This window comes from Panthera tigris, chromosome A3 (assembly GCF_018350195.1).
Source record: "Panthera tigris isolate Pti1 chromosome A3, P.tigris_Pti1_mat1.1, whole genome shotgun sequence".
NCBI lineage: Eukaryota > Metazoa > Chordata > Mammalia > Carnivora > Felidae > Panthera > Panthera tigris.
Genome location: NC_056662.1, coordinates 29802945 through 29830630, shown reverse-complemented (window position 1 = coordinate 29830630; position 27686 = coordinate 29802945). Strand labels below are relative to the sequence as shown.

The window sequence follows — 27686 nt, the reverse complement described above, 5'->3', positions numbered from 1 at the left end:
GCCTGCATCGCGACGCTCCCTCATTCCACAATAGGGAGCTCAGGTTGGGGGAAGGTGGAGGTCATTAGGCTCGCAGGAGAGAAAACTAACCGGACAAATAGGAAAAAGAGGCCAGAACTCCCGAAATTAGCGGACCCCAACCCCTGAGGAATTGGCAGACCCCAAGCCCCTGAGGTTAGAGACCGAGCCTCTGGGTGCTTCGGTATGGGGATATTGGGGAGGGTCCCCGCCCCCTTTCGTTAAAGGAAGACCCATTTCCGATTTCTGCTCCCAGTGTCTTTGGGGCTGACCTTGATAGCCTGGGCATTGTTTGCGATGGAGCTGTTATGGGGCCGCCCGCAGAGTATGGAGATTGGAATGAAGGAGCATTTGCGGCCGAGATCGTTGAGAGGGAAGAAAGGAGAGAGAGCGAAATGGGCTTTGGGACTGCTAAACTGTCATTAAATCAGAAGAGCGATTTTTTGTTTTCCTTTTTCTGTATTTTAGCAGTTTAGCAAAGAAAATATGTTCCCTTGAAAGGAAGCTGTTAACTTATATGTTAAAATGGCTTTTCTTGTATTCTTGTTACGGTACTTAAAGCATTGTATTTTTAACTTTTTGCTCGCCAATCTGTTTTGTTTTTGTTTTGTTTTAACAACAACAAATTCACGGAGAGCAAGAACTAAATCTTAGAATCCTGTATCTCTCTTACTTCCTGGCATTCCTTCCCCCACGCCAGCAACTAATGCACATTTGTTGAGTGAATAAAGAATGGAGGAGGTAGGGCTAGATACCCATTTGCATTTGGGAGTCCTAATTTGCTTCAAATTTGGCAGGTGACATTGTTGGAACTCCTGCTCTGCCCTTCAGTGGAATTCCTTGTGTTCCAAGTGTTTAGCTGCTTATGGTAACCATCTCCAATCTGTCCTAACATTTCTGGCAGCCACTTTCACTGTTAGAAAATATTTGAACTCTGTACAGAATAGAAACTGTGGAGGATACTTTTTTTTTTTTAAGTAGGCTCCATTCCGAACAGTGGGCTTGAACTCGTGACCCTGAGATCAAGAGTTGCATGCTCTACCTGCTAAACTAGGTAGACACTCCTGCACAGAACACTTTAGAATTTAAAGCAGCCATCCATTAAATCTAAGCTCTGTGTAGAAGTGGGGTTGATCCTAGATCATCTTCAGCTTAGGAATCTTGAGTCTTTGAAACTTTTAGGAGAAAAAAGCTTCTCAGTGAGGGGCGCCTGGGTGGCTCAGTCGGTTTGATCGACCGACTTTGGCTCAGGTCATGATCTCACGGTCCGTGAGTTCGAGCCCCGCGTCAGGCTCTGGGCTGCCAGCTCAGAGCCTGGAGCCTGTTTCGGATTCTGTGTCTCCCTCCCTCTCTCTGACCCTCCCCTGTTCATGCTCTGTCTCTCTCTGTCTCAAAAATAAATAAACGTTAAAAAAAAAAAAAAAAAAAGCTTCTCAGTGAAATCCATCTCTAACTGCTGCCTTTCTTGTTTCTAGGAGCATGACAGTGCACAGCATTTTTTTTTTAATTAGTATTTGTATGTTAGATTAATGTTGTTAATCATAAACTCTGAATCTTAAGTGGTTTGAGTGAAACTTGTTAGTCCTCAGACAAAGGATAGTGCAAGGAACCGCAAGGCCTGGCTGTTCTATATACCTTTGGTAAAAGAAATTTAGTCAAGGTTCCTCTCCTTTATCCTACCTCCACAGAACTGAACATGCTTTTCTTACTCATTTAAGCCTTTACCTGACTTTGGGCATTGAATGGCAGGTGTGGGCTTAACACTTTCCTGTCACCCATATTTGGCTGCTTTGCTGCACTCTGACTCCTGACTGATGAGAGAGGCAGGCCTAACTGGTGAAGTCACATTCCTAAAGACCCATAGATAGTACTTTGCAAGTGTGTGGTTCTCTTCTAGCAATGGAGTTCATTTTCACAGATGGAGAATAGAGATCAGGAGTTAAAATGATACTTAGAACTAGAAGCTTCTTTATCAGGATATGGTAGTCATCATTGTTGCCCATCAACTATTTTTGGCTTCCACCTCCTGGGCATGTGCTGCAATTATACTTGCTTGCCCCCTTGAAGTTGGGTATGGCCTTATGAGTTGTCTTTGATGAGTGAAGTGTGCTCAGAAATGGTAAAAGCTTCTGGTGTGTAATTTGCCAATATCTCTCCCTCTCTTATGGTGACTGTTAGTGCTTCAGCTGGTGGCTTGTCCATTAGTCTGGTACCCCAGAGCAAACCTCCAGGTAACCTATGTTTGACATGTAGAGCAAGTAGTAAACCTTCATTGTTTAAAACCACTGAGATTTTGGAGTTGTTACCAAGTAACTATCTTGACTTGTACTAAGGAACCAGTGGAAATAGCTGAAATATGCTTCCCTCTTTCAAAAATCTTTTTCTGCAGAGGGACCTGATCCTGCTCAGGACTTGTTTATTGGTTTAAATTTTACTGGTCTTTATACACATATCACCTGTGCTAGGTGTTGTGGATTCAGACAAGGCAGGCCCTGCCCTCAAAGAGCTCCTTTATAAGTGGAAAGAGAAATAGCAAAAATCATAATAAACAGCGTTGAGAAGAAAAAGGGCTGAAGGAACACTAATGTTGGAAGGCATAGTCGGTTTTGAGCTCAACTGTTGGAAGGATGAGGTTGCCATTACCTATACTGGAAACACTGGAATTAGAGCAGGTTTGTAGAGAAAATAGAGTTCAGTTTTGGCTTTATTCATTTTGAGTTGCCTAATAGATATCCAGATGGAGATATTAGATCTGGAGTTGAGGAGAAAGACTGGGACTGGGACTACCATGCTGATGACTCCCACATTTTTATTTTATCTATGAGACTGGGTAGAGATCCAGGGAGTAAATGTAGATAGAGAAGAAGACCAGCATCCAAGCCCTGGGATATTCCATATAGGAAAGACAGTGTAGAAATGGTTTCCAGTTTGGAAACCATAATGGACAGTGGCTTCCTACTTTTGAGATAGGAAAAAAATACAGGACAATCATGGAAAGTCAAATGATGGATATTGTTGATGAGCTGGTGAGACTAAGAATAGACCATTAGATTTGTTAACATGGAGGTCATCTGTGACCTTGACAAGAACAGGTTTGGTGCAGTGGGTTTAAGAAAAAATGGGACAAGAATTGAAGACAGTGAGTATAGATAGCCATAATGATGTTGTTTCAAGGATTGAAGAGCAGAGCCCTATGGGTATGGCTATGACAGACAACAAAATAATAGGGTGTGGCTATAAGAGAGAGCAGAGTAATAGGGCTGTGGTTGGAAGAGTGGAAGTGTTAGAGTTCTTTTTGGTTTTAGGTGGGCAGACATTATAATCCATCTGAAAATGTTTGAAGTTGATTACTAATGACGGAGTACAGAGAGGCAAATTGGTGATTAAAGAGAGAGAAGGGAAAATTGCAGGGGTGAAGTCCTTGAGCAGGTGAGAGGGAATAGGGTCTAGGACATAAATGGATACATTGGTCTCAGACTAGATAGGTACATGGACAGTTCATCTTTGGTGAGTGTATGGACCCAAATGCTGGTGGGTTGGTGATCGAGAAGCTAAAAATCTTTAGGGAATGTAGAGAACTGAATGACCCAGAGGTTTGTAGGTATTTATAACAAGAAGGGATAGTGGAAGAAGGGATAATGGGTAGTTATTGTTGGATGACATGGAGAAATCAGCCGAAATAAAATAAAGCAAAAAGTTTAAGTAATTAATTTTCTCAAAACCAGAAGACGTGAGTTTCCAGATTAAAAGGACTCACCAGTAGTCCAGCACAACTAATTTAAAAATATCCATGCCAAGGTAGAACATCATGAAATTTTTGAGCACTATAAAGACAAATCACATAGATAGGGTCAGGAATCATAGTATTGTAGCAAAATTGGAAACTAGAAGCTAATGGAGAAGCAGTGCCTTCTGAAGGAAAATGGATTCCTACCTAGAATTCTGTATCCAGGCATACTCTCAGGCAGATGAAGGATGAAGACATTTCACACATGCAAATTCTCAAAGTTTGACCTTCCATGCACCCTTTATTAAGAAGCCGCTGGCAGGGGGCACCTGGGTGGCTCAGTCAGTTGAGCATCCAAGTCTATTTCAGCTCAGGTCATCATCCCACAGTCATGGGACTGAGCCCCACGTTGAGTTCTGCGCTGAGCGTGGAGCCTACTGGGGATTCTCTCCCCCTCATTCTGCCCCTCTCCACCCTTCATGCACACGTAGGTGCACTGTCTCTCTCTTAAAACAAACAAACAAACAAACAAAACACTGGAAGATGTGCTCTAGCAAAGCAGTCTGATTAAGGGGTTCCTGTGCTGGGGATCCTCTATAAGGGACTCATAGGAAGGGCTTTCTTTGTTACCTCTGGAAATTACCAAAGGGCTGGGACCATTTTTTATTACCATTTCCCACATTGCTTACCCTGGTACTTAGATCAGTGTCTGGCACATAGACAGCATTCACTAAATATGAATTGCTGTTGTAAGCTATTATGAGATATTGCTTGCATGAATTATTTATTGAATGAATAGAGAGTAATTACAGTTGAAGCTGTGGGCTATGTTAAATTTCAGGAGTGTTCAGAGAATGAAGAATCATATGTGAGCTAGATGGTGAGAAGTGGTTCACCATAGTGATGCTGTATACAGTGCACTTTAGTAAAGTCTCACAAAAACAAGTTACTTCTTCAGGTGATATATATTGGCCAGTGGCCAATACACATGGTACTCTTGTAGTTTACAGATCTACAGAAGTAATAATTACTATTGTACACATAATCCTGCCTTAAGGAAACTCAGAATGCAAAGCAAGGCTATGACTTTGTATATCTGAAAATGCAAAGCTTTACCTCCTATATTTAGATGCTGGCCAGGGAGGCTTGGTGTGGTGTCTATAGAAGCAAAGATGGTTGTCTTATTTCTGGCCCAGAGGTAGAGGTCTGAGTATCTGTCTTTTTACTTGTGTCTAGGATGACTGTGTACTGAGGACTCTTATTTAGTGAATACTGTGGCATTAATAGTGCACAGTATCTTGATAATGTTTCCTAACTCTTGGGCTTTTCTATGATGTTCTAATTTTTAGAGAAGGGAGTGAATGAGATGCAGATGCCCTCCAGAGTTACACAGCTTAAATTATTGTTGTTTTTGCCCTGAAAGTTTAAAGAAAAAGAACAGAAAAAGCAGAGTCTGCAACTGGGGTGTTTAAAAATTTTATATGTGGGTGTCTCAGTCGGTTAAGCATCCGACTCTTGATTTTGGCTCAGGTCATGTTTTCACGGTTTATGGGATCTAGGCCTGAGTTGGGCTCTGTGCTGGGAATGTGGAGCCTGCTTGGGATTCTGTCTCTCGCTCTGCCCCTCCCCTGCTCATTCTCTCTCTCTCTCTCTCTCTCTGTCTCTTTGTTCCTCCCCACCCCGGAAATAAATATTGGGTGGCTCAGTTGGTTAAGTGTCCAACTTTGGCTTAGGTCATGATCTCATAGTTTGTGAGTTCGAGCCCTGCATTGGGCTCTGTGCTGACAGCTCAGAGCCTGGAGCCTGCTTCAGATTCTGTGTCTCCCTCTCTCTCTGCCCCTCCCCTACTCACACTCTTTTTCTCTTTCTCAAAAATAAACATTAAAAAAAAATTTTTTTTTAAATAAATACTAAAAAAAGTTTTATCTGTGATTTTGAGCCCCGGTTTGAGGAAAAGTCAGCTCACTTGGTATGTTTTTTATTTTCAACTTCTTATTTTGAAATGATTTTAGATTTATAGATGAGTTGCAGATATGGTAGAGTGTTCCTATATAGCCCTTATCCAGCTTACTCTGATGTTAACATCTTATGTATAACCATCTTCATTTATCAAAATCCTGGTATAGTGATTTAGTTTACTAAGTAAATTTTGTTTACTTGGCTTTTAGTATTCCAGACTATTTATTTGAGTTTCCCCAGTTTTCCCACTAATGTCTTTTTTCTACTCCAAGATCCAAAGATCCCACATTGCATTTAGATTTGGCATGCATTTAATAGTCAAAGAAGTGAGGGAAAATAATTGTGGATGCTTTCTGAATGAAGACTTGTGAAACTGACTTTACAAAGAGCAGATTGTGTGAGGAAATGCTCAGAGAAAGCCAGAGAAGAGGAAGAAAATGGAAAATAAGATGTTGTTCCACTAGAGTATCATGAGAACAGACTTCCAGATAACATTTTCCATGTGTGGTAGGTAGCATTTTATGAAGTCCTTGAATTTAGTTTGTGGAGTATTTTGTTCACCCTAGTTTATGAAATATGTGTAGACATGAATTGCAAATGGGCACCAGTTTTAACCATTTTAGGTAATGTGGCCTATCAGGAACTATGTTTGCTAGCTGGTAAAAGATGCTTAACAACAATGACTTAACTTGGGGGGTTATTTTTTCTTAAAAAAGATGTTTGTCTGAGGAGTGTAGGCTAGTCCTGGTATAAAGTCATCAGGGAGGGAACCAGGCCTCTTCTGTGTATTTTGGTATTCTTAGCAACTGGATTCCATGGCTTCATGGTCACAAAATCGCTGGAAGAACTCCAGCTATCATGTCTGTCAGGCAAGGGGAAAGAGAAAGGACAGCTCTCCTAGTTAAGTTGATTCTTTCTCTTCAGAGAGTTTCCCCAGAAGCTTCCACATGATAGCTTCTGCATGTCTCATTGGTCAGCCCTAGAAGCAGAGGAACTGCGCCATTGCTTGCCCCAAATAAAATTGGGGTACTGTGAGTGAAAAAGAAGGGGAGAATGGATATGGATGAGGTGATTGTCTCTCCCTCAGTGAGGTAGCATCCTGGAATGAAAGTTACATTACTTAGGATTACTAACAGCTTTGGTGAGCTGCACCAAAGTGCTGGGAGAAAATGAAGGTCATTTAAATAGTTGATGATGCCAGTGCATTTCTCGTTCATATCTTATGTGTGTATCTCAGTTTATCAGTGTGTAAATCACTTTGAGTTTATATCACTTATAGTCAGTGGTTAATCATGTTTTGACCATGACAGTGGTAATGTTGGCTTTGCTTTTTCCATTGTAAGTTATTGCTCCAGCAAAGATACCAGTAGGAAATGACGTTTCTTGCGTTGCTACACATCCTGTCTTCTTGCCTTTCTTCCAAGTCTCTGGTTTTTTGTTGTTGTTTTATTCTGTGGTTTTTTTTTTAAGTTTATTTATTTATAATGTTTATTTATTGGGGGGGGGGGGAAGGGCAGAGAGAGAGGGAGACAGAATCCAAAGCAGCCTCCACGCTCTGAGCTGTCAGCACAGAGCCTGACGTGGGGCTTGAACCCACAAATCGTGAGATCATGACCTGAGCCGAAGTCGGACGCTTAACCGACTGAGCCACCCAGGCACCCATAAGTTTATTTTTTTAGTAATCTCTACACCCAACGTGGGGCTCAAACTCAAGACTCCTAGATCAGGAGTCATGTGCTGCACTACTGAGCCAGCCAGGTGCCCCCTCAAGTCTCTAGTTTTGCAAGGGGAGTAAATAATTGCCACTTTAACTCAGAGCCAAGTTTCTTAAACCCTAGAAGTCCTACAGTAGCTTCTTTTGGGGCACCTGGGTGGCTCAGTCGGTTAAGCATCTGACTTCGGCTCAGGTCATGATTTCCTGGTTCATGGGTTCATGGGTTCATGGGTTCAGGCCCGCGTCTGGCTGTGCTGACAGCTAGCCCAGAGTCTGGAGCCTGTCTTCAGATTCTGGGTCTCCCTCTCTCTGTCCCTCCCGTGTGCGCACTCTCGCTCTCTCTCTCTCAAAAATAAATAAAACATTAAAAAAAAATGTGAAGAATTAATGAGTTGGAATAAAAGCTGTAAGTATTGAAAAGATAAAATTGCTATCTATGATTTACTATTTGGAAAACTATGGTAATAGGTAAAACTATTAGAACTAATAAGAGTTTATCAAATTGTTTGAAAAAGGTAATGGACTCAAGATCACATTCAAAATGGGAACAAAAGCTGTAAAATATCTAGGAGTCAACCTAATAAGGAATGTGTAAAACTTATATAAATAAAAATATAAAACTTGACAGAAGTACGTAAAACAGGAGAGGAATGAATGGAGAGATATATCATGTTCCTGAGTGGGGAGCTCAGTGCTGACCAGATTGTATGATCACAGTATAAATTCTCAGTGGGAATTTTTCTGGAACTTGACAAGCTGATTTTATAATTCATCGTAAAGAGAAAATGTTCAATGAAAGCCATAGACTCTTTGAAACAATGATAGAAGGACGTGCACTATCAGATAAAAATATCAGATAAAAATAATCAGATCAGATAAAAATAATCTATTAACAAAGTTCAAGTAATAACATAAAACTCTGATTATTGTTTTAAATGTACTATTTCTGTGAGAATAGGTAAATAGATCAAATAAAGATTGAAAATATGGATCCAGTTTTATATAATAATTTATCATACACTAAAAGTGTCATTCTAGATCAGAGGATTAAAAGGAATAATATGTAGTCTTGGGACAATCATTTATATTTTGGAGGAAAAATACAGTTATATTCCTGCTTCACAAAAGTAAAAAAGCAAATTTCATAGGAATAAAGAAATAAATGTTTAAAATACACACACAAATAAAATGGAAAAATTGGCATTTTATTATTTTTTTAAATAATAGTGAGTGGGGAAGACACAAAAGGAAGACATAAAACTCCTAAGCCTAAAAGTAGAGTTAGGCAGATTTAGTTCTGTAAAACTTGACAGCTCCTGTGTGAAAGATACCATAAACAAAGTCTAGAAGTTTAGAGAAAATACTTGCAACATATGACCAAAACACAATTTTTAAAATATGATGGAATATATGAATTATTCAGACCCCCATGACTAAACAGAAAATGGGTAATGAACAAGAATGGGCATTCACAGGGGTGACTGGGTGGCTCAGCTGGTTGATTGAGCATCTGATTTAGGCTCTGGTCATGATCTCAAGGTTCTTGAGTTCGAGCCCACATTGAGCTCTCTACTGTCAGCACAGAGCCTGCTTTGGATCTTCTTTCGCTTTCTGCCCCTCCCCCACACGTGCACACTCTGTCTCAAAAATAAACCTAAAAAAAAAAAAAGTAGGCATTCATAGAAAAAGAAATATAGATGATCAGTAAAACATTTGACAGTCTCTCTAGTGATTAGGGAAAAATGTAAATTATGATAATAACTCTAACCATTGACATTAATTGAAAAGTGATAACACATGGTTTAGAAAGTTGTGGGGACCAGGTATTCTGGTATATGTAGGTGACTCTTTTTAGAAAACAATCTATCAAAATTTTAAATGCGGATACCTCAACTTGCCAGTGCTACTTTTTAGGTCTCTACCTTGCAGAAACTTTTGTACTTAGGCCAAAGATGGATATAGTTATTCTTTGAAGCATTGTTGCTATTGCAAAAATAACAAATGTCCTGAATGTTCATAGTGGCTAAAAAAAAGAATACAGTACAGCACTTTTAAAAATGCAGTTGAGTTCTATGTACTAACTTGGAAAGATCTTAATGTATAATGTTAAGTGAAAAAAGCATGTTGCAGAGCAGTTACATATCTCATGATTATGATTTCATGTAAAAACAGTCCACCTCCGAAAAAAGCCTCACCCAAACTATGTTACTGAGAGATTCACACCAAATTGTTCACAGCAGTTTTCTATTATAAGGTGAATCAGATTGGTGTGAGGATTCACTTTGTAAAACAATCCAAACACAAAGCACACAGAATATAAGGACAGTATATTCATTAATTGTTTAATTTTGAAAATAAAAAAGTTAACATAACTTATGGAGAAAAAATGGGCAAAAACAAAATTTTCAGGTTTTTTTTCCTTCACTTCCAGGGACCCAGGATAATGAAATATAAACAGGGAAGTATACCTGGCCATGTATATGGTAACTTGTAAAAGCAGTGACCAGTGAATTAACGGTTACATATAAACTGAAGATGGGAAAAATAGATGACTTTAGAATTCAGAATTACTGTTTTGTGGCAAACTTTATTGTCAGGAAATCACTGAGGGGTAGCAGAAAGGAAAAGTTCAGACTTAGGGTATCTGATGGTGGCTCACGTTCTGGGGTTGCTAATCTTTACTCAGCCTTGTGATTTTGGGTAAACTGCTTCTGTTTGGGTCTTGGCTTCTTCACTTTGTCAACTATCGTGTCTAGATTTTGAGTCTGAATCCAAGGAAAGTTAGAAATAAAGTATAGCATACAAGTGGCATATTTGACATAAACCTCATTATGTTTTTGACATAACCTTTGACATAACACATTTGACATAAACCTCAGCATCTGCTGAGACTACAAGTATTCTAAAAGAGGAACTTTGTAAAGTAGTGGTGACCACAGGCCATCTACCCAGGATGTGCCAGCTGTGCTCGGGTAGACCTAAAAGCTAGAGGGCAGTGCTCTTGCTGGACTTGGTATATGTTTGAAAGTTTCTATTAAAAAAAAGACTGGTGGATATATAGCAAGGTCAGTGGTGAATTCTGGGGGTGAGGAACAATGACAATTTTAGTTACTTTTGTAATATTCCATTTTTTTTTCATCAAAAAAAGGATAATACGTATTTTACATGTGGTACTAAGGCAGATAAAAGCAAGTATGCCAAAATGTTAATAATAGAGACTAACTCTGGGTGCTGGGGATACGGGTGATTGTGGTTTTCTCTATACTTAACTGGGGTTTTTTTTAATAGGTAAGTATTTCAATAAGTGACAAGTTTAATGGTTTAGTGACAAATAATAGGCTATGTTCTGGTTAAAAATTAAATTTGGGAAGCAGGAAAATGTATAGAGGAAAGAACAATTTAGTTTTACTCATTTGACAAGAAAAGAGATACTAATTAGGAAAATGTCTTACTCTGGGAAAAGGAAGGTCTTTCTACATTTTATATACTTCCACTTTATTTGGCCAAGCTAGTTGTGGAAAAGAAATGCTTTTTGCTCCTGTTCTCAGTATTGTCTTGGCTTTCCACAGCAGTAGTTGGGGAGCTGTTTGTTTCCTGGTCACATGACCTATTCATGCTTTTTGTCACTGGCTCGTTGTTAGTTTGAAAATCAAAGAGCTCTTGGTACCCTTGGCAGTCAGTCGACTGCTGTTCATTTGGGTTAGGAAATGGGCCAAAGGACCAACTTGATGAAATTGGTGTAGAGAATGATTGCAAGATTGGTCTTGTATTAAATATGAAAAGGTGGGGGAGAGGCAGATAATTTCCCAAGGAAAGAAGCTTTCTTAACTTTAATCTTGATTATCTTGCAGTTTCTGTTGTGCTACTTCTAAAAACCCTAAAGTTACTCCGTGTGACCCTCTTACCTCCATCCCCAGATTTTTATTAAGAAAATGTTCAAATAATACAGTAAAGGTAAAAGAGTAGTAGTACAGTGAATACTTGATATACCCACCACTTTGAGTCAATAATTTTTAACATTTTGCCATGTATGTTATCTTTATTTTTCTTTTCTTTTCCTCATTCTTGTTTTCTGTTAAACCCTTTTCAAGTGAGTTATAGACATCATGACACTTCTAAGTACTTCCTCATGTATCTGCTTTAAAAAAAAGGGGGGGGGGGACATTCTAGGTATAACCACAATAACATCTCACCTAAGAAAATTAATAGTAATTTCTTACTACCATCAAATTTTCTCAGATGTCTCATGGCTCTTTCTCTGTTTTTGTTTTTGTTTTTAATGAAATTAAGGTTTTTACATTAGATTATTATTATTTAATCTCTCACATTAGAAGCATTCTCCCTCTCTGTTCTTTTTGTTTTACATGACATTGACTTTTTTTTAACTTAAATTAAGAAAAATTTTTTTAATGTTTCTATTTTTGAGAGAGAGAGACAGACAGTGAGTGGGGGAGGGGCAGAGAGAGAGAAAGAGAGAGAGAGAGAGAGACACAGACAGAGACACAGAACCCGAAGCAGGCTCTAGGCTCTGAGCTGTCAGCACAGAGCCCAACGTGGGGCTTGAACTTGAGAGCTGTGAGATCATGACCTGAGCTGAAGTCAGTCACTTAACTGACTGAGCCACCCAGGCACCCCCAATTTTTTTAATTGTGGTAAAATAACTATAACAAAATTTACCATCTTAACCATCTTTAAATGTACAATTTAGCAACATTAAGTAATTCATATTGTTGTGCTATAATCCCACTATTCACCCACAGAATTGTTTTCATCTTATAAAGCTCTGTTAAACAGTAACCCCACCTCTTTCCCCCAGCTCAACACTACCACTCTACTTTATGTCTCTATAAATTTGAATATAGTAAGTATATCTCATAAATGGAATCATGTGATATTTGTCTTTTTATGAATGGCTTATTTTTCATTATTATAATGTCCTCAAGGTTCATCCATGTTTTTAGCAAGTCTCAGAATTTCCTTCAAGATTGAATAATATTCCACTGTATGTATATAGCAGAGTTTGTTTATTCATCTGTTGATAGATATTTGCTTCTACCTTTCGACTGTAGTAAATAATGCAGCTCTGAACATGGGTATACAAATATTTCTTCAAATCCTTGTTTTCATTTTTTTTTCTATATATTCCCAGAAGTGAAATTGCTGGATTACAGGGTAATTCTATTTTTCATTCTTCCCTCCCCCTGCCCCTCAATTTTTAATTTTTGAGGAATTGTCATATCATTTTCCATGGTGGCTACACTGTTTTAGGTTCCCACCAACAATGCCCAAAGGTTCCAGTTTCCCCACCATCCTTGCTTGTTGTTTTCTTTTTAATAGTAACTATCCTAATTTGTGTGGGAATAGTATCTCTTTGTGGTTTTGATCTGCATTTCCTTTATGATTAGTGATGTTGAGCTTCTTTTCATGTGCTTATTGGCCATTTGTGTATCTTCTTTGGAGAAATGTATATTCAAGTCTTTTGCCCATTTTGAGTGTTTTTGTTGTTTTTTTTTTTGCATGTGTATGGTTGAATTTGTAGGAGTGCTTTATATGTAAGAGGCTAATATCCGGAATTATATATATAGCTTAATAATATGAAGTCTTCCAGTGTATGAGCATGGATGTATTTCCGTTATTGGTGTCTTCTTTAATTTCCTTCGGAATTATATATTCTGGATATTAACCTTTTATCAGATACGTGATTTGCAAATATCTCCTCCCATTCTGCTGGCTGCCTTTTCACTCTGTTGATTGTATCCTTTGATGAACATAGTTTTTAATTTTGATAAAATCTAATTTACATATTTTTTATTTTGTTGTATGTACTTTTGGTGTCATAGCAATAAATTGTTGCCAAATCTGGTTTCATGAGGTTTTTCCCATATGTTTTCTTCTAAAAGTTTTATAGTTTCAGGTTAACATTTAGGTCTTTTTTTCTGTTTTGAGTTAAATTTTATTTATGATGTAATGGTCCAGATTCATTCTTTTGCATGTGGATATACAGTGTCTCCAAAGCCATTTATTGAAAAAATTGTCCTTTCTCAGTGCATGGTCTTAGTACCCTTGTGAAAAATCATTTGACCATGAGGATATTATAGTGAGTGAAATAAGCCAGTCACAAAAGGAGTTTATTTCTGAGTTCTCTGTTCTATTCCATTGTCAATATGTCTATCTTGATGCCAGTACCACACTGTTTTGATTACCATAGCTTTGTAGTTACTTTTGTAATTGGGAATTGTGTCTTTCAGCTTTGTCCATTTCAATATGCTTTTGACTATTCTGGGTCCCTTGAATTTTAGGATAGATTTTTCCATTTCTACAAAAAGCATCATTAGGGTTTTGATAGGGCTTATGCTGAATCTGTAGATCACTTTCTGTAGTATTGACAGTATAACAATAAGAAGTCTTCCAGTGCATGAACATGGATGTGTTTCCATTATTGGTATCTTCTTTAATTTCCTTCAGAAATGTATGGATGATCCAGTTTCTCTGAATCCTTCCCAGCATTTTCCTATTATCACTGTTTGTTATTTTAGCTTTTCTAGTAGATACATAGTAATATCTCATTGTGGTTTTAATTTGCATTTCCCTAATAGATAATGATGTAGAACATGTTTTCAGGTGTTTATCTGCCATCTCTATATCCTCTTTGAGGAAATGTTTCTTCATACCTTTTGCCCATTTTCTAATTGGATTTTAATTTTTTTACTGTTGGAGTGTTCTTTATGTATTCTACTTTGTCAGATATGCGATATGCAAATATATTTTGCCAATCTGTACTTTGTCTTATTCTCTCAACAGGGTCTTTCACAAAGCAAAAGTTTACAATTTTGATGAAGTCAAATTTATTGATTTTTTTTTCTTTCATGCATTATACTTTTGGTATCAAGTCTAAGAATTTCATCAGATTTTAAGTTCTGAATATTTTCTTCTGTTACCTTCTAAATATTTTATAATTTCACATTTAAAATTTTAAATCTGTGATTTATCTTGAGTTAATTTTTGTGTAAGGTACAAAATTTAGGTTGAGGTTCGTGTTTTTGTCTGTGGATATCCATTTGCTTTAACACCATTTATTGAAAAGACTATCCTTCTTCCATTGAATTGCTTTTGAACCTTTATCAAATAAAGTTAACTGGCTCTGTTGTGTAGGGCAATTTCTGGCAACTCTGTTCTGTTCCATTGATCCTGTCTCTTTCTTAGTCAGTACCACTCAGTCTTGATTACTTTAGCTATGTAGTAACTCTTAATATCAGAGTGATTCCTCTCCCTATTTTTTCTTCTTCAAAATTTTTTTAGCTATTCTAGTTCCTTTGCCTCTCTGTGTAAGTTTTGGATTGATCTTGTCTGTATCTACAGAAAAGCTTGCTAGGATTTTGAAGGAATTGTGTTAAACCTATACATTAATTTAGAGAGAATTGACATTTATACTATCTTGAGTCTTCCAATCCATGAACACAGTGTCTCTCCATTTACTTAGATCCTCTTTGGTTTCCTTTATTACTGTTTTGTAGTTTTTAACATGTAAATCCTATACATGTTTTGTTAAATTTATATTTTGGTCACATTGTATTTTTAATTTTGGTTTCCACATCTTTGTTGCTTCAATACAGAAATAGAGTTCATTCGGGCTTTTATTGTAAACTAGTGCAGAAAATGATTTTTCTGCATCATTGTGTGATTTTTTTTCTTCTTTAGCCTGTTAATATGATTGACTGATTTATCAATAATGAACCAGCCTTGTATCCCTAGGATAAACCCCTCTTGGTCATGGTGTATAATTCTTTTTATATGTTGTTGAATTCTAATTACTAATCATTTATTAAAGGTTTTTACAGCTATATTCATGATGATATTGGTCTGTAGCTCTCTTTTTTGGCAGTACTGTCTCTGGTTTTGATGTTAGGTGGTATATGTGAACATCTTGATAGAAGACAGTGATAATGACCGCTAAGTCATGGAATGGATGAGTTGAGGAGTGTAAACATCAGAAAGAATCCAGAGGGCGGGGGAAAGCATTCAGGGAAGAGAAGTAGTGTTGTTTGGCTGAATACGGTTGCTTGGGTGAGTATAGGACATGCAGTGGAGCAGATTCAGCAACGAGTGGGAATGAAATTTAATTGTCCTAGATGGAACGCTTAGTGTTGGTTTGTGGAGGATCTTAGTTAATAATGTGGTAAGGCTGGGAATATGCTGACTGTAGGGAAAAATTTAATGGGAGTGTTAGGGAATGAATAGTAGAGGCACATCCTGAACCTGGGGGTGACAGGGAGAGACCTAGTGGAAGGATCAGTTTGATCCTTGATCACGTGATCAGTCTTGAACAGAATCAGTCTTGAGCACCTTTTTCTGGGACTACTAGGAAGGAGGAGAGGTTGGTATGGAGAGCATGGAGTCCTTAGAGGTGATATTAATGTCTGGGAGTGCCTCTCCTTATACTTTGGGAGGAGGGGGTATCCCTAAGTCCACGGGAATAGACTTGCACAGAAACGGGAACAAGTACCCTTTGCTAACATTCTCTTTGGGGGTAGTTGTGATGGTGAATCAGAGCTTCATTTAGGTCCTTAAACCAATTTTTTGGTTTTAACTGTTTTTCATTTTTGTTTTTGGCAAACCGATGAGGACCACAGTTAGGGCAGATCAGTGTGGTAACTCTTCTTTGATAATCCTCAAAAATGAGAAGTCATTGGAGGGCCCTTGGTCAGCTGCTGAGTCCCAGTCCAGCGTTGGCTCCATCCTCTGGTGAGCCACAGAGCCATGGACTCTCCAGTTTGTAATCAACAGTTCAGATTTAGGCTTCAGACACATTCTGCATAATGTCTTCCAGAAAACAGAAGAGAAGGGAGTACTTCCCAGGTCATGTCACAGTTCTGATACCAAAACCAGGCAAGGGCCAGTTTCCATCCCTTTCCTTTTCCTCATGCCTTCATGCGCTGGCACTCAGGAGCTTGTTTCTGTTCTTGTTGCAGCTGCAGCCGACTCCGCCAGGTTCAGAGCATCTTGACCCAGAGCAGCAAGTCTCAACCCGATGGGATCCTCTGCATCCTAGGTCAGTGCTTTTAACAAGCTGGGGCAACTGGGCTTCTGTTCAAGGAAGATATTAATAATAGTGTCATTGTGAGATAAGCTTGGGTTACTGTCCTTCTTCCAGCTCTTGTTCCCTTGAAATCTGTTGCTGTTTTAATGAGGTCAGGTGAGATATCAGTGGGATAAGGACCCACAACCATGAGGCAGGCACTTTGTGCATGTTATCTCATTTCCCCTCACAGCAACCTTAAAAGGGAGCAGTGTAGTCCCCTTTTTTATAGAGGGGGATACTGAGACTCAAGGAGATGGAACAGACTTGCCCAGGACCATAGAGTAGCAGAATTGGACACTTATTTGTTCTTTAAGTTTTTTTTTATTATGAAAATGCGTTGTATAATTTAAAAATTAAGACAATCCTCAAATGAAAATGAACTGAGCTTCCCAACCAACCAGATACCCAGTTTCACTCCCCAGAGATAACATTGTCAATTGTATCTGTTTTTTTAACACAAATGGAAACATTTTGTTTATACTGTAATTAACCTAATTTTTAAATTTTCACTTGACAATATATTTTGGAGATTTTTCTATATCAGATTGATCTTCTTTGTCTCATTTTCACTTATATTCATTGAGTCATGGGATTGGAATTGTTAGGTCTGGTGGTTTGTCCATCTACCACTGCAGTTTCTTTCCTAGAAGCAAACTGCCACTAGTTTGTTGTTTGTCTCTCCTCATATATTCTGTGCATAATTTTGTATTTTCACTTAACAGCACTTGCCTTTAGCCTTATGAGAGGTAGTGTGCAGAGTAGTTAAAAACATGCACTCTGGAGCCAGGTAGATTTGGGGTTTGAATCCTGGCTCCACTACTAAGCCCAGAGGTTGGCAAGTCTCTATAAAGACACACTTGTGGGGGCGCCTGGGTGGCTTGGTCGGTTAAGTGTCCGACTTCGGCTCAGGTCATGATCTCACGGTCCGTGAGTTCGAGCCCCGCGTCGGGCTCTGTGCTGGCAGCTCAGAGCCTGGAGCCTGTTTCAGATTCTGTGTCTCCCTCTCTCTCTGCCCCTCCCCCGTTCATGCTCTGTCTGTCTCTGTCTCAAAAATAAATAAACGTTGGGGCGCCTGGGTGGCTCATTCGGTTAAGCGGCCGACTTCGGCTCAGGTCACGATCTCGCGGTCCGTGGGTTCGAGCCCCGCGTCAGGCTCTGTGCTGACCACTCAGAGCCTGGAGCCTGTTTCGGATTCTGTGTCTCCCTCTCTCTCTGACCCTCCCCCATTCATGCTCTGTCTCTCTCTGTCTCAAAAATGAATAAACGTTAAAAAAAAATTTTTTAAAAATAAATAAATAAATAAATAAACGTTAAAAAAAAAAATTTAAAAAAAGACACACTTGTGGTGGACCTGGAATTCCTGTCAGAGGTTTCAAATGTTTAAACAACATTCATTGGATCCCCTCTCTAGCTGCAGCCCTCAAAAGGGTAGGGGCTGTCTTTGCCATGAATTTACCTATGAATAAAACCACCTGTTTGTTACTGTTTTTATGCTCTTATTTCATTTGGCTTCTGTGTCTCTCCCTTTGACATACCATCCCATCAAAGTTTTGTTTGTTTAGCACTTATGTGCTTTCTGGCACTATAAGGTACTCTAGACTTATTTTGTGTATTTCCTCCTCCAGTCCTAGAATCAGCCATTTCTCCAGGGAGCACTGAGGTTCCTTTTATTGGAGAATGGTATTAGAAACCAAGATCTGGGCTTTGGATACACTCTCATTACTAGATGTCACTGCTGCTAAGCCCTGGCAGCTGACAGAGTAACAAGATACATATGTGTACATTAAATGCAAATGTTATGTACCCAAATTAAGCTAAACATGAATTCATATTAATGTCTCCAGCCTAACCAATTACTACATAGATTTTTCTAGCTTCCCCCTTTCGTTTACCTGTAAACTCCTACTTCATCAGTGAGAAACTTGGCGCCCATCATCCACCATCAGTTTACTTAATTCTAGTATACATATTCAGCAACATCAGAATTGTTAACCTATAATACCCCATGAGAAACAACATTATCAGCTTAAGCACAGTGCCTATATATAGTTTCATTTGCCTTTAATTTTACATAGTCTTTTTCATGTTAACAGTTTATGCGGCTGGAATCCTTAGAGGTAGACATGCTGAAGCTAGGTCTGCCCAGGGGCGCCTGGGTGGCTCCGTCGGTTAAGTGCCGGCTTCGGCTCAGGTCATGATCTCACGGTTTGTGAGTTCAAGTCCCGCATTGGGCTCTGTGCTGACAGCTCAGAGCCTGGAGCCTGCTTCGGATTCTGTGACTCCTTCTCTCTGCCCCTCCCCTCCTCGTGCTCTGTCTCTCTCTGTCTCTCAAAAATAAATAAACATTGAAGCTAGGTCTGCCCAGTCCACTGTTTGTTTTTAACTCTATAGCCCTTTAAATGTTAGGCCGTAGATAGCAGTCCATTCTGACTTTGATTCTTTTTCACCCCTCCCTTGGCTGAAGTGTTGAATGAGATAAACAGGGAGGGCTGTTCTCTTATAATCTCAACTGAGATGGGAGTTCTCTTACATTAGAAGTCCTCTGCCACAAGCAGTCCTGGGCCCCTCTGGTCTAAGTGACCGTTACTTTCTACCTTTCACTTGTCCCTTGTCCGGATGACCATTGACAGTCTTCTTTTCCAGGCTCCAGCCATGTTTCTATTCTTGGAGGTCTCTCTGCTCTAACTCCTTCCTCAGTCTCAACTAGACAGCTACTGCCTTGCCTGTGAGACATTCCTCTTGCCCAGAGCCATAGCTCTGGGCTTTCATAGATACTCAGGAACCAGGCAGTAGTGAAGGCAGTGTTGTTTAATTTCCTTTTGTCTCTGATCCAGCCCCACTAGACTGTAAGCATCTTGAGGGCCGTTTGCAGTCATGTTCACCACACATTCCAGCATCTAGCACAGTGTAGACCTTGAGCCTGATAAATATTTGTGAAATGATAGGTGTCTGTGGTTCCATTCACTTGTCCTCTTTTTCACTTCTCTTAATTCTTTTCAAACCACCTTAATCTGTCTTTATTTGATACCCCATGTTTTGTTAAAGCTCTCTTTGAAAAGTGAATATTTTCTATCCCCCTATTCCAGCTGAACAGTATTCCACAGTATTTAAACAGGCACCAAAGGACCTAGACCATATTTTCTGCTTCATTCTATACTCAAAAATTGCCTTTTGGAAATTAATAGCTTCAATAATGTATATGGTTTAATTGTCTCAACTATATAGATCTTGAAATCCAAGTAAGAGTACTTGATGCTTCTTTCATAGGGTTGTTTAGTTTGGTTCCTGGCACAAAACTGGTATGAGCTTCTGCCTTTAACCTAACCATCAGGGTTTTGCTGAGCAGGGGCAAATTACTGGGACTTATTTGCTTCCCATAGTACAGTACCACTGATCAGAGCCTTCTTTGCCTTGCAGGAATCGATAGCAGGTACAATGAAGGCTGCAGAGAGCTGGCAAATTATCTTCTGTTTGGTTTGTACAATCAGAATGCAAGTGATTTTGAGAAAACAGGGTTTTCTGAAGAAGTTCTAGATGGTGAGTATATATAGTAGTAAATAGTGTGCTCCTATTGGTCACCTGCTGGTTGATAGAAGACTAGTGACCAGTAGTTTTCAGAATATGTTTAATGGGTAAATTAGTTTTAGGGGGAAAAATACGTATCAGTTTGGTTTTATATTTTCTTGGCAAAGCACTAGTTTTCCTCTGAATTTCCCACTGCCTCTGTGTGCTGGGAGGTTCAGATTATGTGCTGTTGTCCTGTGAAAGCACATTCACTTGTGGGTAAAGGATGAGCCTGCAGGCTACTCCTACAAGGAAGACTTCATGTGGATCTTCAGCTTAGGAACAAAGGCTCTTTGTCCTGCTCCGTCTTTGGGAATTGTTTTCTGTGTGACTTTAATTCATGACGATGCCCATGACTACAATGGAGGCTTTCTGCTTACATTCCCCTTTCTTTAGCTCTGAGACACTCTCCCTGTGTTGATGCTGTTGTGGGCTGATGCCCAGGAGCTGTCTCTGATAGCACATACTTAGCATCATGACTTGTTTGCCAGATGGATCAGGAGACACAGGAATAGACAAATCAAACTGGACAAGAGACAGGCAGCTCTTGTGAAGCAGCTGGGGAGTGCATGAAAGCAAACATCTGATATTAAAGTAATCTTGCAGTGGATGTAGTGCAGTGGTTTTAAAGTGGGGGCAGTTTTGGGGCACCTGGGTGGCTCAGTCAGTTAAGTGTCTGGACTCTTGGTTTTGACTCAGATTATGATTTTGTGGTTCATGAGTTTGAGCCCCCCATTGGCTCTGTGCTGACAGTGCGGACCCTGCTTAGGATCCTCTCTCTCACCCTCCCTCTGACCCTCCTGTCTGCATGCTCTCTCTCTCTCTTGCTCTCAAATTAAACTTTCAAAAAAAATTATAAAGTGGAAGCAGTTTTATTCCCCAAGGGACATTTGGCAATATCTGAAGACATTTTCAGTTGTCCCAGCTATTGTTGATGAACTGATGTTCAGTGACTGCTGAACATCTACAATGCACAGGATAGCCTTCCACAACAAAGAATGATCTGGTCTGAACTGTCAATAGTACCAAGGTTACAGAACCCTGGTCTACGGTTTGTGAAAATTCTTCTGTGGTAAAATCCTTAATAGTGTGTATCCTTATAGATTGATTAAAGATTTCGTTTTTGTTAGGAAGTGCAGACAGAGCAGGCTTCACTTCCATTAAATTTCTTTCAATTTGGGGCACCTAGGTGGCTCAGTCGGTTAAGCGTTCAGTTCTTGATTTTGGCCCAGGTCATGATCTCATGGTTTGTGAGTTCCAGCCCCATGTGGGGCTCTGTGGTGACAGTGTAGAGTGGGCTTTGGATTCTCTCTCTGCCCCTCCCCTGCTCCTCCTCTCTCTCTCAAAATAAATAAATAAAATTAAAAAAATAATTTCTTTTAATTCAAATTTAGTTTCAGATTTTGATTTTTGAAAATGTTTCTTCATGCTGGACAGCATCTACTGGTTTAGAAAAAATTCATCTTGGCAGCTCATTTAGAGTTATAAAAAGACAGGTGCTCATACCAGCCATACATTTCACTGAAGCCAACGTTGCTAAGGACAGTATGGTACTGAACTTAAGGAAAGTTTAAATCCTCAAAGGTGTGCTTTTTTGTTTATCATTGTCTTTATCCTGTCACCTGGCACAATGGGTATTTATGAAATGAGCATTTTATTTGAAAGAATTCTTTGAAGAAAAATAAATCATTAATGAATTAAAAGTGAATTAATAACTTAATGTTTTAAATCCTAGTAATTGGCAAACTGAGATCACTGCATTTAAGCATCTACATTTTTTTTTGAAGTTTAATTTTTTAAAAGTTTATTTATTTATTTTGAGAGAGAGAGCACACAAACGGGGGTGGGATAGAGAGAGAGGGAGAGAGAGAGAATCCCAAGCAGGCTCTCCACTGTCAGTGCAGTGGGGCTCAAACCCACCAACCAGATCATGATCTGAGCTAAAATCAAGAGTCGGACACTCAACCGACTGAGCCACCCAGGTGCCCCTACTTTCTTTCTTTTTCTTTTTTTTTTAATTAAGTAGGCTCCATACCCATCATGGGGCTTGAACTCATGACTCTGAGATCAAGCGTTCCATGCTCTGTTGACTGAGCCAGTCAGGTACCCCTGTGCATCTACATTTTGATCTCTGTGAGAGGAAAAGAGGCCAACATGAAGGATTTATTAAAAAACAAAAACAAAAATTTTTAATGACATCAGAGTCCTATGAGATTCTGAAAATGCTTAATTAGGCTTAGTAGCTGTTGCATTATTTCTTTTATTGGATCCTAATTCCTTGTGGAGTGTTACACATTAGTGTAGTGCACAGTCTTAGGAAACCCTCAGGCTCTCCAGGTGATGTCAGTCTCTCTTCAGCACACGTTCTACAAGTAATTCAGGGCAAGGCTCTTATTAGAGGGCCTGTGTGAAGAGGACCAACAGGGTGAGAGGGTACCCTTTTCCCATCTCTTGCCACCTTTTGGCTTTGGTGCTTAACTAAGAGTCAGCAGTGAATATGCTGCACCATACTGCATTCCCTAGGATACCCGGGTCTGGTCAGGTGTGGAGCACAGAGTGATTTTTGAAAAATCAAAGGCCAGCATCCTGGAGCTTTATTTCAAGAGGCCACCCATTGGTGTCATCAGCTGCAGTCAGTATTCATCGGGCTTAGGTTTTTGTAGAATATTGGCTGTCACACTGTGTTACTGTGTTGGCATTGTCCTAAACCTGCTGCTTCAGGTGTTCTCTGCCCCCACGCTTCTCTCACTTCCAGCCGCCTCCTGCAGCAACTTCCCTCGCGTCACCTTGTTAGAGAGATGCCTGAGATGGCTCTGAGGAGCCATGCAGTGAGCTCTGCTTTTCTTTTGGAAGTATGACTGCTTTCTCAGTCTTCAAACTGCTTTAATATTCCTGCCGCATTCCATGGCTCTTCTGTTAATTTACCTAAATTTATTCGTACTCTTGGAATTGTTTTATTTATTTGACCCAGCAACATCCGTGATTACCCCTTAAGTCTGTGAGCTGCTGATCTATTTATAGCAGCTTTGTCCACTTGCCTCTACTTCCTTCCTCCCAGCTTTTCCTGTGTACAAAGTTCACCCCAGTACATAGTAACGCTTCCCAGAGCTGAACAGTGACATCCTCAGGCCCATGATTGCCTTGAGTCAACAGCCAAGGGCTTTAGACACTGAGGTCTGCAGGAAAACCATCACTGGCCATAGTCGGTGATATTTCCTGCCTCAGTGGTGTTAGGCTGTGGCACATCCATTTGGTGTTTATCTCTGCAGCAAAACACCCAGCTAAGTCTGATACCATACATGTGACTGTGTTGAACTTTGCAAAAGCAGAACACTTTGAAGGCTGTTCTTTTGACTTATTCTGTGCCTGCATTGTCATAACCAGAGGGCCACAATGATTGGAGCATCGCGTGGGAACTAGAAAATCCTTGCTGTCCACACGTGAGTGTTCCACAGTCACTTTGAGGCACGTTGTCTACTTAAAGAATTTTTAGTTTAGAGTTTTGTTACCTTTTCTCTGAAATAGTTTTTTAATGGTTTTATTAATTAGGTGGACAGAAAATGTGCAAAAGAAATGCCTTTGACAATCTTGTGTTTTAAATTTGTTTTCCTTACAGATGTAATTATATTGGTAAAATCAGATAGTGTCCATCTGTACTGTAATCCTGTAAACTATCGCTATCTCTTACCCTATGTGGCACATTGGAGAAATCTGCATTTCCATTGCATGACCGAAAATGAGGTAAGGAGAAAAGATAGAACAGGCACTTAGAGACACTCTAAGGATATTCTTCAAAAAAAGTGTAGATCTGGACCAGGAGGCCCCTTAAAAAAATCACTTTGCAGGATGTGGTTACACAAAAAAAGTTACTTGTTTTAGTGGAACTTCTCATAATTCATTATGAGGCTACCTTATAGATAAATTGTATGCCTGACAGAGACAAAAAGGACTCTTCAGATTGGGACCTAGTCGTAGGCTTGTGACCCTAGCTTCCTGTCCTACTTGTTCATCACCAGCCTGAGCCCATTCTCTCAGAGGACTAGTGCCACGGACTGCCTCAGGAGAGTTTGATAAGCTTTGTGACATTTCTGTGTTTGGATTTCTTGGTATTTGTTTGTTTTGGGGTTCTTTTCAAGTGTTTGGCTGGAAATCAAATTGGGACTTGAGATTTAGGATTTCATAGAAATTGTGACCTGATGTGGGTTAAAAACTCTTCTTTCTTTTTTTTTTTTAATGTTAAAGATGTTTGTTATAAATTGTAAGCAGTCACTAAAATAACACAACAGACTTCTAATACAAGAAGAAAAATAGAATGGAATCGCAAAATATACTGATGTACAGTTGGCCCTTGAACAACATGGGAAGCACCCTTCTTTCCATGTGAGCGTTTGGGGAATTTTGGAGGCAAATGTTATCTCTTGCATTTAGGTATCTGATCTATTTTGAGTTGGTTTTTATGTGTGGTGTAAGGCAACACAAGAAGTTGGCTTTGGAAACACCCTCTTGGGTGCAGTCCTCTATAAATGTCATTTGCCATAACTCTGATTGATAAAATACCGAGGAAATAGGGGATTTTGCATGATGTCACCTGAGAGCCTGTTTTCCTTTCAATTTCCCTCTTTAGTATGAAGATGAGGAAGCTGCAGAAGAATTTAAAATTGCCAGCTTTGTGGACATGGTTCGAGACTGTAGTAGAATTGGCATTCCTTACAGCTCCCAAGGTGAGTATCTGACAGCAAGCCCTATTAGAACTTTGCTTGGATGATGTGTGAATCCAGTGTTTCTACCTCCCCCTTCCATTGGAGGCATTCACCTGGGAAACCCATTGATCTATTTTTACTAAAGGCAGAGGATCAAACAGAATGAAATTTGGGGATTTTTCTGTGCAAGCTGGTTACTTATAACTGTAGTTTCTAAAAAACACAGCAGGCCATCTATTCAGAAGGAAGAACTGATAAGGGATTTACCACACTTGCCGTCTAGCTGTGCCATTTGCTACTGTATGTAGAGTATAGCTGTGGAGCCTCTTGGTAATAAGAAATAGTAGCTGTTAAAAATATGCTGACAGAGAGGCTGAAAAATGTGTAAAAATAAAGGAAAAAGTCAACACATTTAGCAGTACTTCTATCTTATTTTTTTCTTAAACTTTGCACATTGGAGCTATTGCTGCAAGAAAGGAAAATTTTTGATTTGGTAATTTTCCCTTAAGGAAGTTGATTGGCTATGTTTCTTAAGGGTGGGAAGAGCCGAGTTGGGGTCTGTTAATAATTATATCTGCTAAGTGATGCAAGTCAGATGTAATAGGCCACTATTTATTCGTTAACTTACTTGCTTACTTAGGAAACCAGAGTGTGCTATACTATAGAGAAATCTGAATTTATGTAGCTTGTTATGGTTTGCATTTTCTTTGACTTTCATTTTTAATTTCTAGTTTTAATATCTAAGCATTTTATCTGTTTTACTTTTATTCTGCTAAATGTGACCGTAATGAACTTGTGAGAGATGCCTGGGTAACCACTTAAGATCAGGTTTAGACTGTTATATCCAGGATGGTATTTGATACATGTTGTTGTATTTGATTCCTCTAGGTCACTTGCAGATATTTGATATGTTTGTAGTAGAGAAGTGGCCAATTGTACAGGCCTTTGCACTTGAGGGCATTGGAGGGGATGGATTTTTTACCATGAAATATGAGGTATGTATGAAAGACAGTATGCCTGGCTTTTATCTGCCACCTGCAATCTTTATGAAGGACCCCCACATTGTGATTGTGCATCATTATAACACTGAAAAGCTAATAGTGACCTCTCAAGAGTATGGAGCAAGTTAAAAGACTTGAAATGGAAAATAGTTGTTGTTTAAAGCTGGTCCCCAAACAGAACTCATATGTCCTTTCTTCTAGGAGTTTCTCTCTGTCCTCCTTTCTCTCTTTTCCCCATTCTGATACCATTGTTCTTCCAGTCTACTCTTGTAGCATCCTAGGCTGAATCCTCTTACAGCTTTTTTTTTTTTTTTGTCCTATGTTATACATTTTCCACACACCCCTGTTCATGTATCCACCTGCCCTTGGTCTCTGGACTGGAAGCTCCTTGAGAACAAAAATAGTCTTTTCATTGTTGTGGTTTGTATCTCAGAAATTCATATAACTTGAGAACTATTCAAGAGCAATGAAAAGGACAGTGCAAAATTTTGTCTAAGTACAATATACTAGAGGAATAAAAGGGTTATCTTTTGTGTTAAGAACAGTGTCTTTTATTTCAATATTTCTTTTATCTAGGAGATGACCCATAAATATTTGTTAAGTGAATTGATGAATGAGTCTGGGAGAGGGGGTCATCCAGAGTGCATATTAAGGAGGATGGCCTGGTAGGCTAGCAGCATCCCCAGAAGCATCCACGGGCCTCTAAAGGATCCTCAGTGAGATGACCAGCCCCCAGCACAGAAATAGGGAGTGAGTATTGACATGCTCAGAATGGGGACATACTATTGGGCATAGAGTAAGTGGGACCTTTGGAAGCATGACCCAGGGCTAATTGCTACCCCTCCTTTCCAAGAAGTAGCAGAATCCCTAGGAAGTGAGTGGGTGCTTGCCTGGTAGACTCCCTAATATGGAAGAAACATGGGCTATAGGGTTGAAGAGAAGCACACCACTTGACTCCACTTTTCCTGCTCCAAAACTGTAGTATTCTCACATTGACTACAACAGCAGAAGTTATTAGTAAACAAGGCTGTGGGAGCTGCTCCCGCTAGGAAGTAATGCTCTCTAATTTAGAAGAGTAAGGGCTTGAAGGGGGCAAGCCATAGGAGGTAGAGAGGAAGCTTAAAATTTTTAGCAATAATGCTAATATTTATTTTTAATTAATTGTATAAAATGGGCATTTATAGTGTCTCCTATATGCCAGGCACTGTTCTAAGCACTTCATATGAGTTGGCTGTAATTCTTACAAAAGAACCCTCTGAAGTAGGTACTATTAGTTCCTATTCTACAGAGAGGTTAAATGAATTTCCCAAAAGCACAGAGCTAGTAGCTGGTGAGGGGCAGGGGTGGGGCCAAATCCGGAGGGTCTGGCTTCAGAGCCTGTGCTCCTAAGCCCTGTGCTGTGGGTAGATTAGCATGAAAAAGCAGTACACTAGGAGGTCGCAGGGTTCTTGCAGACCACATGTGGCAGGCCTTTCTGGCTCCTGCCTTGAGGAGCATTACACTGTGCAGACAGATCCAAAAGGCACAAAATCCCCTTCTAAAAAACCTTTACGAGGTAATGTAGATCTTTTCTGTAGGGTGGAAGAAACCACACACACCATGTAGTCGGGCTACTATAAGTCTTCTCTCAAGATCCCTTTCTCCAGATTCTTCCCTTCTTTGTAGTTGCTAATTGTCATTCTCTCCAATACTTTTCCTGTTGTTTTCCATCTCGTTCTCTCCCCCACCCCCACCCCCACCCCAGTTCTCTTCCTTATCGGCCTTTAGGATATGGAGCAGTACTCCACTCTGAGTCACATACCTAAGGCCTGATAACTGTCTGAGCCAGAAATACTTTTGCATCATTTGAAGGTCAAGAGAAGGAGAACTACGGACACTAGAAACTTAATTTTATTAAAAATTTCTGTTTTGTTGTATGTCCACA

The 27686-nt window shown here is 39.6% G+C and overlaps 1 protein-coding gene across 3 annotated transcripts in view; it reads left to right on the top strand.

Annotated features, from left to right (window-relative positions):
• DNAAF9 (dynein axonemal assembly factor 9) overlaps positions 1-27686 on the top strand; it is a 127892-nt gene that overhangs the window by 727 nt on the left and 99479 nt on the right. For all 3 annotated transcript variants that reach the window (XM_042980827.1, XM_042980828.1, XM_042980826.1), the window contains exons 2-6: positions 16388-16467; positions 19915-20034; positions 23678-23802; positions 24686-24782; positions 25650-25756. In XM_042980827.1, the coding sequence (XP_042836761.1) occupies positions 16388-16467; positions 19915-20034; positions 23678-23802; positions 24686-24782; positions 25650-25756 (529 nt within the window). The remainder of the gene's footprint in view (positions 1-16387; positions 16468-19914; positions 20035-23677; positions 23803-24685; positions 24783-25649; positions 25757-27686) is intronic.